Source organism: Delphinus delphis, chromosome 3, assembly GCF_949987515.2.
Source record: "Delphinus delphis chromosome 3, mDelDel1.2, whole genome shotgun sequence".
Taxonomy (NCBI): domain Eukaryota; kingdom Metazoa; phylum Chordata; class Mammalia; order Artiodactyla; family Delphinidae; genus Delphinus; species Delphinus delphis.
The window spans coordinates 126,469,131-126,482,315 of record NC_082685.1 but is presented as its reverse complement, the minus strand read 5'-3'; the positions used below and the strand labels follow the sequence as shown (position 1 = coordinate 126,482,315).

At 43.1% G+C, this 13,185-nt stretch overlaps 1 protein-coding gene across 1 annotated transcript in view; it reads right to left on the bottom strand.

The window, feature by feature from the left end:
* Positions 1-1,403: 1,403 nt before the first annotated feature.
* The window catches only part of LOC132423558 (3',5'-cyclic-AMP phosphodiesterase 4D-like), a 404,223-nt gene continuing 392,441 nt past the window's right edge, over positions 1,404-13,185 (bottom strand). Inside the window, exon 4 of the mRNA XM_060009459.1 lies at positions 1,404-1,447. Within this exon, the coding sequence (XP_059865442.1) occupies positions 1,435-1,447 (13 nt within the window). The 3' untranslated portion in view covers positions 1,404-1,434. The remainder of the gene's footprint in view (positions 1,448-13,185) is intronic.

Sequence of the window (13,185 nt, the reverse complement as noted above, 5' to 3'; positions counted from 1 at the left end):
GTTTATGAGTAGAAGGAAAAGCAATAAATTAAGATGATGAATTTAACAGGCCGGATCCTTATCCCAGGAATTCTCTGTCTGTCCTTACAAAGTAATAAATCTTGCCAGAGTGAGTTGGTGTATTAGTCCCTCCATTAAGAATACAGTTTGGGGCTTCCCTGGTGGCGCAGTGGTTGAGAATCTGCCTGCCAATGCAGGGGACACGGGTTCGAGCCCTGGTCTGGGAAGATCCCACATGCTGCGGAGCGACTGGGCCCATGGGCCACAACTACTGAGCCTACGCGTCTGGAGCCTGTGCTCCGCAACAAGAGAGGCCATGACAGTAAGAGGCCCGCGCACCACGATGGAGAGTGGCCCCCACTCGCCGCAACTAGAGAAAGCCCTCGCACAGAAATGAAGACCCAACACAGCCAAAAATAAATTTAATTAATTAATTAATTAAAAAAAAAGAATACAGTTTGTTCAGTCTGAGGCCACAATGTAACAAAACATTTTTCTTCATGGAGAAAAGTGGAACATTTGCAGTCCTGCCTGTGGGCAGAATGCTCCAGGGGCTGAAGCTCTTCCAGGTGGAAACCAGTACTTGCCTTGATTCAGTTTCCCTGGGTGTGGTACAGATTTGGGAGTGAATAGTGCTGACGTTAGAGAGAAAGACAGAATTCTGAATAGCAAACCCTCTGACATTCTTTGTACTATGAACTCTTTTGCACAGATAAGTGTTGCTTCCTGGGAGAATATGAATACCCTTACTTTACATTATACTACAAAGGAGAAAATAAAAGAATTTTAGCTACCTGCTAAGAATATAAACACAAATACACACACACAGAGGAATCCCTGCCCCAACAATGATTAGTTCATTGGAATTGAGACTTCAAGGATTTCAAGGTAAAATTTACCAATTTTAGGAAACTCAAGATTGCTACAACTCCAGCAAGTTTGAACCAGCTGAAAACAATTCTCAGACTCATTTCAAGTCACATCCCTTTCTCTAATTTGTACACTACCGAACTCTGAGAAAATAATATGGAGAAATCCTCTCAGGGTGTCACAGGATTAAAATCAAGGCCCGTATGTTATTTTTCTTCCAGCAAGGTCCTCGTCACTACTGTTAATATATTTTTAAAAATGTAACACCCAATGGCATATAAATCAGATGTAAAAATAAAATGTTTTTAATGACAAGAAAGATATTAGATTGAGAAATGATGGCACTCATGTAATAGCATCTGAATTCAGATTCCATCTACATGTGGTAAAGGGGAAATTATTGTCTCAGCTGGCTCTGTCGGTTTTCTGTCACCCAAACGACCAGTTGAATGCCAGAGTCTGGAGAGAACCTCAGTAAAACTAACCTTGCAAGAAATAGAAAAAAACAAAAACAAACAACTAACCTTGCAGAGGGGAATGACATCACCGTACCTTCTCCTCAGTTCAACAGGTAAAACTAAAATTATATATCAGATAAGAAGGATTAGGGGAGAGGAAATTTCCTCTAAAATACATTTGTACTATTGTTTCCTCTAGTCATTTGTTTGGATAATTGGCTTTTCTGAATTCAAATGCTAGAATCACAATGAATGACCCTCTGTTGAAAGCTTTAGCAAATGCATGAGTAACATTTCAATTGCAAACTCTGTTCCACTTTTCCAAGCAGGATAATGCCTCTGTTTTTTTCCAGTCATGGATCTGAAAGGGCCCTCCATTCATTAACCAGAGCTATTCTGAATCTTTAGCATCTCACCTAGGACTTTGCAGATTTTTACTTTATGTCCATCCCAGTTCCAAGTGGCCATGGGATCAGAGGACAAAGCATTGTGTGGATGGAGAGAAGGAGGGTACCTGGCCTGCAGATCTGCTTCTGGACCAGCTAGCTCTCTAGAAGGGTCTATTAGCTCAGCAGGCAATGGCTAACCTGTTTACCACAAAATGTTCCATCTGGTGCTGCACTGAAGCATTCTATTACTTTTTTTAAACAATGAACAAGGGGCTTGTTTTTAACTAAAATTTCAGGAACTACAAACTAACACTCAGCATAGGGTCTGGTAATACTGCTAGGTCTTTGAAGAACTTTTGATAATATTCAAGATGTAGCAAGGAGCTATTTAGTCATTCCTTAACTGACATTATAAATCACCTAGTTATGAATTTTCATTGTCCCCTGTAATCCTGCAAATTAAAAGAGATGCTTTTTCATTGCAAAGGAGACAAACAGTAAGCTCGTTAACACAAAACACTCCTTAATTCACTTGCCTTGAAATACACACAGTACATAACCACTTTAAGGCAGCAGGCACAGCAGGAGTTTAAATGTTACTAAAATAAATCCTTCTCCCTCCCCTGTTCTGGGCTGTCGTTCTCCATCACCCTCTGCTGAGGGGCTGTATCCCCACAGGAGTCACAGTCCTGGAAGCAAGTATACTCTGCAGCAATGACATGGGGATGGAGCTGGTGACCACCTTTCTCAGGGTGGTGGTGCAGAAGCAGGGTGCTTATCGCTTATATAAAGGTCAACAGTGATTATCTGCTGGAGTCTGTTTACAAGCTTTGTGGTTAGGAGCTTCTGCTCACAGTAGATACTACTGTGTTTGAAATCTACTCTGCCACTAACCACCTGAGTTATTCTAGAAAAAAATCTAGGAAAGGAAAACATAAAGGAAGACAGTCTCTATCACCTAGGGCTGCTACAAAGTTGAAATTTACTTGCACCCTTAAAGCTAGAGCCCAGCTCTCATATCCCACCTTCGCCACTTTCTGTCATGTGACCATGACCAGGACAATTAACATCTCTGCTTGGATTCCTCATCTATATAATAATATAAAATAAAATAAAAAGGAAGGGGGAAATAATAATACCTCTTGGGGTTGTTGTGAAGATTACAATTTAAGATATATAAATGCTCAGAACAGTGCCTTGCACACAGTCAGGTGTAAGTGTTAGTCATCACCATCATCACCATCATTACAACAATCATCAGGGGCCCTGTTGTAACACGGAGAGCACTTTATGATTTATGTGACTGTGTTCTAAATGATAGCCCTCATTTCTCATATTATTGTTTTCCTAGCTTATCAGTATCTCCTCAGTTATCTGCAATGAATATGTATTTCTTTGAAGTGAGAAAAACATAGAAGGTATAATAAGAAAATAATGGTTTAGATCATTTTGGTGTTGAGAAGTAAATACAAAGAGGTATAGGAAATAATCTCTTCTACCAAGGATGTGAACATGTAGATGGCGAGTCTGAGCATATTATAAACAGATTAAAAGGCAGAGTGTAAACAAGAGAATTGGTTTGAAATCTCAAGTCTGACTCTTACCTTGCCCTGAATCTATGGGGAAGGAGGGAAAGACAGACAGACAGGCAGAAAGGGGGGGTGGGGAGGGAGGGAGGGAGGGAGGGGGAGGGAGGGGGAGAGAGAGAGAGAGAGAGAGAGAGAGAGAGAGAGAGAGAGAGAGAGAAGAGACAGGACTGAACCAGATGGTGCTAAGTGTTTTCTGTTGACATGGGGAAACGGAGTGACATTGGACAGATCCATGATAAAATTCCCATTGTACACCCTGGTTCCTCCTTAGTTTCTCTCCCACTCAGAGGCACCTTGCCTCTCTCATCTATCTTCCCCCTACACACACCCTCAAGGACCATCCATCATCTGGGATTTCTATTTTACGCTTCCACTAAGGAGGCATTCCAGGAAGCAAAGAGAAGCGTCCTGTTTGTCAGGTTCACACTCCTTAGAAGTCCCAACAGATGCTGCAAATAAAAAGTCTTTCAACTTGATTTCTAGCTTCGTGATACTTGGCAATTCAGTGAATCTTTCCAGGTATAACTTCTTTACTTTTTTGAAGAAATTGAGATATAATTTACACATAGTGAAATGCATAGGTGTTAAATGTACCGTTTGATCAAATTTGACAAATACACATATAAGTGTAACCAGTACCCTTAGCAGGACATAGAACATTTACATCACTCTAGAGATCCCCTTGGGCGGGGCTTACTTTCTTAATATGCACAATGAGTACTGAACAACAATCCTCAGTAATTAGAAGGGTTGCAGTGAGAACCAAACGAAATGCTCTTCACAAAAGCACCTTGCTGACCACTTTAAGATGTATTAGTGTGTAAGTGCTGAATTAGCACCAGGGGTTTCCTTAATCACAAAGGGAGAGTCGGCTGGGAGTGGGGGTCAGGGGTGGCAGGCTGTTACAGGTATTTTAGATAAAAAGCAGCAAAGATAGAAGGTGGACACAGGAATGTAACATCATATTTCTTGCACAACACATAAAAAATGAGACTGGAGCGGAGCCCAGAAGCAGTGACAGATTTCCTGGACTGTGAAGGGAAGCACTAGGCATGTTCCAGGAAAACCCACCAGAAGCTTTGTTCCCTTCCCGAGGTGGAGACCACTGCAAGAACCGCCGTGCCTCCTTGGCCTGTCCTTGGAAGGAGGCCCCAGGCCCGCCAGGTCAGCGTGGATGGGGGACATGAAGAGGAGATGCTCTGGGCACCGCACTCCCAGAATCACAGTCTCTCCTCCAAAGGGAACCACCTTTGCTGCTCCCACTCTTCTCCCAAGTCAGGCGACCATCTCAGTACTTTGCAAATCTGTCTGTCACAGAGCACAAAGTACCAGCTACTTGAAACCCAGCAGCATGTCAGAATCCAGAAGACCAGAGTTTCAATCCAGACTCAAACTCCCACTCTCTACTAACTCTGGAGTGTCCTCAGGACACTATCTCATTGTCTCCACACCTGTCATTGGCACTATTCACTAGATAAATGTTTGAATCCTGGCTCTGCCATCCTTCTTAGCATCTACTGTGTGGAAGGCACTGCACCAAGCTGGATGTGGGAACAGCAGACCCCTGCCCTCCCATGCTCTCCACGTAAAGTCAGGAGTCTCCAGAGGAACACCGCCCCTGACTGCAGGGCGGCAGATGTGACTCAGTGACCTCACACATGCTCTCAGTGCCGAGCGGGGAATGGGGTGGCACAGAAAGAGACCCTACCCTCTCAATCCATCTTTGCCTCTCTTCCCCTCTGGGCCTCTGCTGGACATTCTCCTCAGTGTCCCGTTTACTTCTTACAAACTCCTATGCTTTAAAATAGATGCTATGTCTTCATTCCCATCTTACAGATGGGGAGACTGAGGCACTGAGAAGTTACGTAGTTTGCTGAAGGTCATACACTTCTAGTGGTAGCCCCAGGACTCACACCTGGGACCTGTGAGCATCATTTCCTCTCAAACAGAAAGTAGCTTCTTCACCCCCAAAACCTGAGACTCCCACCTCACTTCTTCATTCCCTCTCCCTCTCAGTACACCCTATGTCCCAAGACGATCGTTTCACACTTCTGTCCCTTGTTCTGCTATCTGCCTCTGCTAAACCAAGGCCATCATGTCCTCACAGATGCCCCATAGGAAAAGCTCTTGACAGGTGTCCCTGTTTCCAGAACCCCTGCCTGCAACAGCCTTTCTGGGGACAGATTCAAACCCTTGCTTCTATGTGTTATGTTCAACCTTTGTCCCCACACACGAATCCAAAACCTTTACCTGGAATTCAAGGCTTCCCTCACCTAGGCTCATTCTAACTCCCCCAGATTACTTTCCTACTACCTCAATGTGGGAACCGCCTAGCCAGTCAGTTCTGGTTTTTTATTTACTCAACCATACTTGAGCAAGTACTACTGTGTACCAGGCACTAAGTCCAGGGCTATCTAATTCTACTCCCTGTCCAAGGTCTACGCAAGTCCAACTATCTGCCTCCTCTGAAACTACTGTAGCACTTGGGGTCCACACCACCTATTTCAGTCTCTAATTGTTGTATGCCTTGACATTTCATTTTCCCAACTGGACTCTAAGCTTCTTGCAAGAAAGAGACATATCCCGTGTGTCTAAGTCTTTAACCTACCATCTGGAATGGGTGCTCCCCTTGGGCTGGGATGTGTGTTGTCTGTTTTGTTTCATGATGAATCCAAGCACTGAGAATATGCCTGTTCCATGCGAGGGACTCAGGAAACATTTGCTAAATGATGAATGAGTCTCTTTCCACACCTGAGCACATATTATGGGCTTTAAATCAATACCTAATTATTAGAGAAATCACATCACTAATCATTAGAGAAATGCCAATCAAAACTAAAACTAGGTATCACCTCACACTGGTCAGAATGGCCATGATGAAAAAGTCTACAAACAATGAATGCTGGAGAGGGTGTGGAGAAAAGGGAACCCTCTTGCACTGTTGGTGGGAATGTAAATTGATACAGCCACTATGGAGAACAGTATGGAGGTTCCTTAAAAAACTAAATATAGAACTACCATATGACCCAGCAATTCCACTACTGGGCATCTACCCTGAGAAAACCATAACTCAAAAGGACACATGTGCCCCAATGTTCATCGCAGCACTATTTACAATAGCCAGGACATGGAAACAACCTAAATGTCCAATGACAGATTAATGGATAAAGAAGATGTGGTACATATATACAGTGGAATATTACTCAGCCATAAAAAGGAAAGAAATTGGGTCATTTGTAGAGATGTGGATGGACCTAGAGTCTGTCATACAGAGTGAAGTAAGCCAGAAAGAGAAAAACAAATATTGCATATTAACGCATATATGTGGAATCTAGAAAAATGGTACAGATGAACCTATTTGCAGGGCAGGAATAGAGATGTAGATATAGAGAACGGACATGTGGACACGGGACGGGGAAGGGAGGGTAGGACGAACTGGAAGATTAGGACTGACATATATACACTACCATGTGTGAAATAGCTAGCTAGTAGGAACATGCTATAAAGCACAGGAAGCTCAGCTCCGTGCTCTGTGACGACCTAGATGGGTGGGATGGGGGGAGGGGTGGGAGGGAGGTCCAAGAGGGAGAGGATATAGGTATACATATGGCTGATTCACTTCATTGTACAGCAGAAACGAATACAACCTTGTGAAGCAATTAAACTCCAGTAAAATATAAAATAAAAATCAGTACCTAAATATTTGAGTGTTTAACATTAATTATGAGATTTTTTTCCAGACCGTCAGGAAAAAAAAAAAAAAAAACCTTTGAGAAGTTCAAAAAAATTGCTTTTGCACTCAGGGACACACCAGCAGATTCTAGAATTCCCACATAGTCGTGGCAAGCACAGATAGAACTCCATAGCTCCTGACAGATGAATGTCCACCAATCTTTTGTTGAAAAATAAAAATAATACATGTGCTCACTGTCTGCACTATACATTATCCACAGCTTATCAAGATGCATTGCTCATTGAGAGGTTGTTCTTGCTAGGATCCATCCTCTTACTTCAGTGTTACTATCGCTGCTCAGTAATACTGACAATTTGCTAACACCCATAGATAGTTGTATATCATTTACATACTTTAATTAGAGTGTTAGAAGCATCATATTTTAGAGTTGGAAGGAATCTTACTCAATATCTAGACGTCTACAAGCTTTATTTTTTTTTTAAGTATTGAAAGTTGTTTTTTTAAACTAGGATCTTACAAAGAACTCAGTGTATAATGAGGTAAAAGTCGAGTTGTTCTGGTTGAAGAGGGGGGTGGGGAGAGTGGGAGAGAGTCGGAAGCCTCACCTGCTCACAACTCCCCTTCACCACCCATCCCAAAGCATACCACCCCTCACCACAGAACCCATACATTATGTAGCATACAGTTTGAACTACACCTGACCAGGACTAGCCCCTTACTTCACACAGAAGAGAGGAGATTCAAAGAGGGTAAGAAATATCATTCAGCTTGTCAGGAGAGGAGCCATGAGGGATTCCTGCCCTCCAGTGCAAGGGTCTTTCCACCACACTGTACAGACCCTAAACCAAGGTCATTACTGACAACACCATTCTCACCTAAATCCTTCCAGGCATTTCTCTATCTCCATGCTGGGCATCTACTTCTTTCCTACAAGGCTAGCATTGATTCCTCTTTCTAGTTGCCCTTGTTTTTTTTTTTTAATTTTATTTTTGACCGCGTTGGGTCTTAGTAGCCGTGCGCGGGCTTTCTCTAGTTCTGGCGAACAGGGGCTACTCTTCATTGTGGCGCGCGGGCTTCTCATTGCGGTGGCTTCTCTTGTTGTGGAACACAGGCTCTAGGCTCGCGGGCTCAGTAGTTGCGACTCATGGGGTCAGTAGTTGTGGTTCATGGGCTCTAGAGCGTAGGCTCAGTAGTTGTGGCGCACGAGCTTAGTCGCTCCTTGGCATGGGGGATCTTCCTGGACCAGGGATCGAACCTGTGTCCCCATGTATTGGCAGGCGGATTCTTAACCACTGCGCCACAGGGGAAGTCCTGCTTTTTTTTTGAATTAAAAAAATTTTTTTTTAATTTAAAATTTTATTGTAGTTGATTTACAATGTTGTGTTAATTTGTGCCACGCAGCAGAGTGATTTATATACATATATTTATATATATAAAGTATATGTATAGTTTTCATATTTTTCCCCATTATGGTTTATCACAGGACACTGAATATAGTTCCCTGTGCTATAGAGTAGGACATTGTTGTTTGCCCTTGGTTTTTGAACCCAGACTTTAGGAAATGCCCGATTACCAGCCTGTTTAACAATTTCTTTCCATGCCCCCTAAATTGCTGTCAGCTGTCCTCCCGAAACTTCTGTCATGAAAGTAGTTAGGTTAGCACTTAGCGAAGGTGTTCTGGTGAACTATTTAGTACCCATAGCGTGCCTTTCACCTCAGAGCCCACTGTCTACAGGGAGATTTTCATGGCTGAGAGACGTAGGCAAACATTCACATATGTTGGTCCGTTTATAAAGCAGCTTCACTTAAAGCCCCATGACTTTAAAATGGTACCTTTGCAAACAGACATCTCTTTTTTTTATTATTATTATACATTTACACAGACACACATCATTAGTTCTTTATCGACATCCTGTTTTATTTTTATCTGGTTTTAATGCTAGCTGTGAGTGTCATCATAAAACTGTCTTCCAGAATACCTACTGATAGGAAAGAGGAAAAGGATGAAACGAAACTCAGTGCCATATGGGAGAGGAGAGTCCTCAGCATCCCTGCTGCCCGAGTTACCGAATGGCAGATGCAGTGTGCAGGGCAGGAGTGGAGCCAGAGGAGGGAAGGGGCTCACAGGCTGCCTTGGAGAGCACCTATGCTTGCAGCTTGGCAGGAAAATGGAGCTCATAGTCACCAGAGCCGTCAGCTCTGAGGCCTGACTTGCAGAGTCCAGAGAGAAACCCAAGGCTGCTGGAGGAGAGACAATTGGGGTCCCTGGAGGTGGAAACCCAACATTTAATTGGCGCGTATCGACTTCAGTACCAATAACTCTTTTCCTCCCCCCAGTTCCTGACTGGTTGGAGTTATCAATTTTTTAATCTTTTCTGTTTGGGGGGGCTGCTTAGACTTCATTTCGTTCTTATCCTTCAATTTTGCTTTAGGAGGAAAGCTCTCAAGGAATGCATTTTTCAGGACTAGATTACCTCATTTCAATGCCTGACTGAATTTCAAGTATGTGATTTAGGCTTCCCCAAGCTGGGTGGCTTTTGACTCTATATTATTTTTCATATGGTGGAAGTGTGATATGAATCATTTTAATAACTCCTTGCATCACATACACCTACAGCTTCTCTTGTTCAAGTAATATTCAGACATGTGAGCGGTGGACGTCAAAGAGTGCACAGGAAATCACAGTGGGGATGAGAATGGCTTCCAAAAAAGTCACCGAATCCTAGCGTGCATTAATAGAAATGCAGCGCCCAGTACAAGGAGACGCTGTACACTTGACTGCTCCCTTCACACTGTACGTGCAGCTGTGTATTCAGTTTTGTCCAGACACATTTTCAGATGATACTGAAGTACAATTGAATATGGTCTAAATTCATGTCTTGGCCTTCAGTATCTTGCATGATGGGATCTCTATAACACTTTATCAGGCTCATCCCCCAAACTCTCCTCCTCAGAGTATCTTTGTTCCTCTATCAGGCCTAGTTCATTCCACTCAGGACCTTTCTCTTACAGCTTCCCCTGCATCAAAAGCTCTTCATTTTCCTTGCAGATTACTTCTCCTCAATCACATCTTGGAGACGCCTTCCCTGATGACCAAATATAAAGCGCACACACACACACACACACACACACACCCCTTCTCCCTTTCCCATTCATCCCTGTGTCATTTTTATCTTGGCACTGATTATCTGAATGATGGTGTGTGTGTATGTCTGTATAGGTGTGTGTGTAAGTGCGTGCGTATGTGTGTGCGTGTGTGTATATGTGTGTGCGTGTCTGCGCATGCATGTGTGTGTGCGTGTATGTGGGTGTGCGTGTATGCGTGTGTACGTGTGCGCACGTGTGTATGTGTGCATGCGTGCAGTTTATCTTCTGCCTCCCTCTACTACTCCTCTGGAAGCTCCATGAAAGAAGAGGCCTTCTTTGCCTTGTCTGCTATACCACCAGTCTCCAGAACAGTGCTGGCACATGGCTTAAACTCATTAATATTTATTCAATGAATCGTAAGTAAATGAAGAGAGTATGTCTGGTGTCAGCTGACCAGGGTGGTGAGAGTACAAAATGGGACTATCTGTAAAACTATTGGAGCAAGTAGAATTTTAGCCTGGGAAAGAGCAGATTCAGAGAAGCCATGGTAACGGTCATAAATGGTCTCAGGGGCTGCCACACAGCAAAGGGATTGGTGAGGTCAGAGGCAGGAAATCTGGTGTGTATCGTTCAAGCTTTTTCACGGAAAGATTATAACAAAGGAGCTCTTGAAAAAGGATGGGCTTCTTCCTTAGACAGGGCTTTCTCTAAATGTAAAGTATCAGGGAAAGACTTGGATTAACTCTCAGATGTAGAAGGTAATTCCATGATGGACAAGACAATAAACAGGAATTGTAGAATGAGAGAAAGTTGATTTTGGAAGAAAGATCATTCATTTTAATTCTTCACTCTGAAAAGAGGAACCAAAGGGTAAAAGAAATATCATGGTTTGTCCTAAGGTGTAGTGGACACTGTTGGCTGCCTAATCCCACACCTATTCCCAAACTATCATCTCTTACTCACTTCCAATATTGAGGTTGGAAATGCTAAACACTAATTTCCTTAGCTTCTCTTACAGTTGGGCTGACCTCTTGATATAGTTCTAGCCAAAGAGAAATAACTGAAAGAATGGTGGATATTTCCAGAATAACTTTGCTTTCCTGATAAAGGAGACAGAAGTGGTTATTGCTGCCTTTCTCCTTCTTGAATTGAAAGAAGATGTGATGACTGGAGCTGCAGCCATTTTGTGATCATTAGAGAAAAGCCAAGAGAAGCACAGAGATTCCGGCCCTACCACTGTACTGACCCAAGGCCAGCAGCTCTTTTCAGACTTCCTTATTTGTTTAAAAGACTGTTAGTAGGCTTTTCTTGCAGGCAAAAGCATTTCTAACGGACACAGAGATATTACAGAAAGTGTCAGAGTTAAGCTTAATTTTATTGTAATATTCAATTATCTATATATAATTATTATATATTTATTTATATAATATATTAAATAATAATATATTAATTTTATATTCCCTAATGTTCAGGCAGGTGGCTGTTTTCATTGTATATACTCACTCAGTCGTCAGCTATTGTGAAATGACTATCGTGTTCTGGACACAGCGCTAGGATCTGGCCAGTGTGTTGGGGTCCCTGGCCATACAAAATCTACTCTGCTAGAAAAGAAAGACTGGGCTTCCCTGGCAGTGCAGTGGTTAAGAGTCCACCTGCCAATTCAGGGGACATGGGTTCGTGCCCCGGTCCGGGAGGATCCCACATGCCGCAGAGCAGCTGGGCCCGTGAGCCATGGCCGCTGAGCCTGCGCGTCCGGAGCCTGGGCTCTGCAATGGGAGAGGCCACACAGTGAGAGGCCCGCGTACCGCAAAAAAAAAAAAAAAAAAAAGAAAGAAAGACTACACTGGTGAATACATGATTACAATTCAATGAAATAAAAGCTATGACAGAGGGATGCACAGGATGCCAGGATAACAGGGAAGCCCTAGTTCCAAGATGCTAAAGGGACAAAGAGTACATCCTAAAGGAGAAGACGTATACTCAGAGCTGAGACTTAAATGAAGAGTAGAGGTTGCCCAGATGGGGCGGGGGTGGAAGGGAAAGGATCTCTGGGCAGAAGGAGACTGCCGTGCAGAGAGGGAGGCCCACTCAAGGAGCTGCAGATAGTTTGGCAAGACTAAAACTCAGTGCGTGCGTGGTGAGAAGGGGGCTGCAGAAAGACGTAGGGGAGGTGCCAAAAGGTGAGCCTGGAGGGATAAGCACAAGCGAAATAAGAAAAGGATCTTATTTGCCAAGGTGAGGTGTTGAGAATGTATCCAGGAACAGGTTCTAGAAAGTTACTGAAGTTTCAAAAGTAGGAAGTGACCAATCAGATTTGCATTTAAGAGAGATTCCCCTGGTGGCAAGGTGGGGCATAAACTGGTGGGGAGAGGTATAAGGCAGTTCAGAGGGAGTCAGGGAGGTGAATGAGGTGGCAGAGATAATGGGGTCGAACTTAAGGGAATATCTGTGATTACCCAAAGGAGTTGAATACTTACATCCACACGAAAACCTGCACACAGATGTTTACACTAGCTTTATTCATAATTGCCCAAACTTGGAAGTGACCAAAACGTCTTTCAGGAAGTGAATGGATAAATTAACTGTGATATGTCCAGGCAATGGAAAATTATTCAGTGTTAAAAAGAAATGAACTATCAAACCAGGAAAGGACATGAAGGAGCCTTACGTGCACATTACTAAGTGAAAGAAACCAATCTGAAAAGGCTACACACTGTATTATTCCAAATATATGACATTTTATGAAAGGTAAAACTATGGAGACAGTAAAAAGATCAGTGGGTTGGGGGAAGAGAGGGATGAAAAGATAGAGCACAGAGAATTTTTAGGGCAGTGAAACTATTCTGTATGACGCTGTAATAGTGGACACATGTCATTATACATGTGTTCAAACCCATAGGGTGTAATTAGTGAACCCTAACGTAAACTATAGACTTTGGGTGATGATGTGTTAATGTAGGTTCATCAGTTATAACAAATGGGCCACTGCGGTAGGGGAGGTTGATAATAGCGGAAGCTATGCTGTCGGCGGGCAGGGGATATGTGGGAAATCTCAGTATCTCCCACTCAATTTTGCTATCAACCTAAAACTGCTCAAA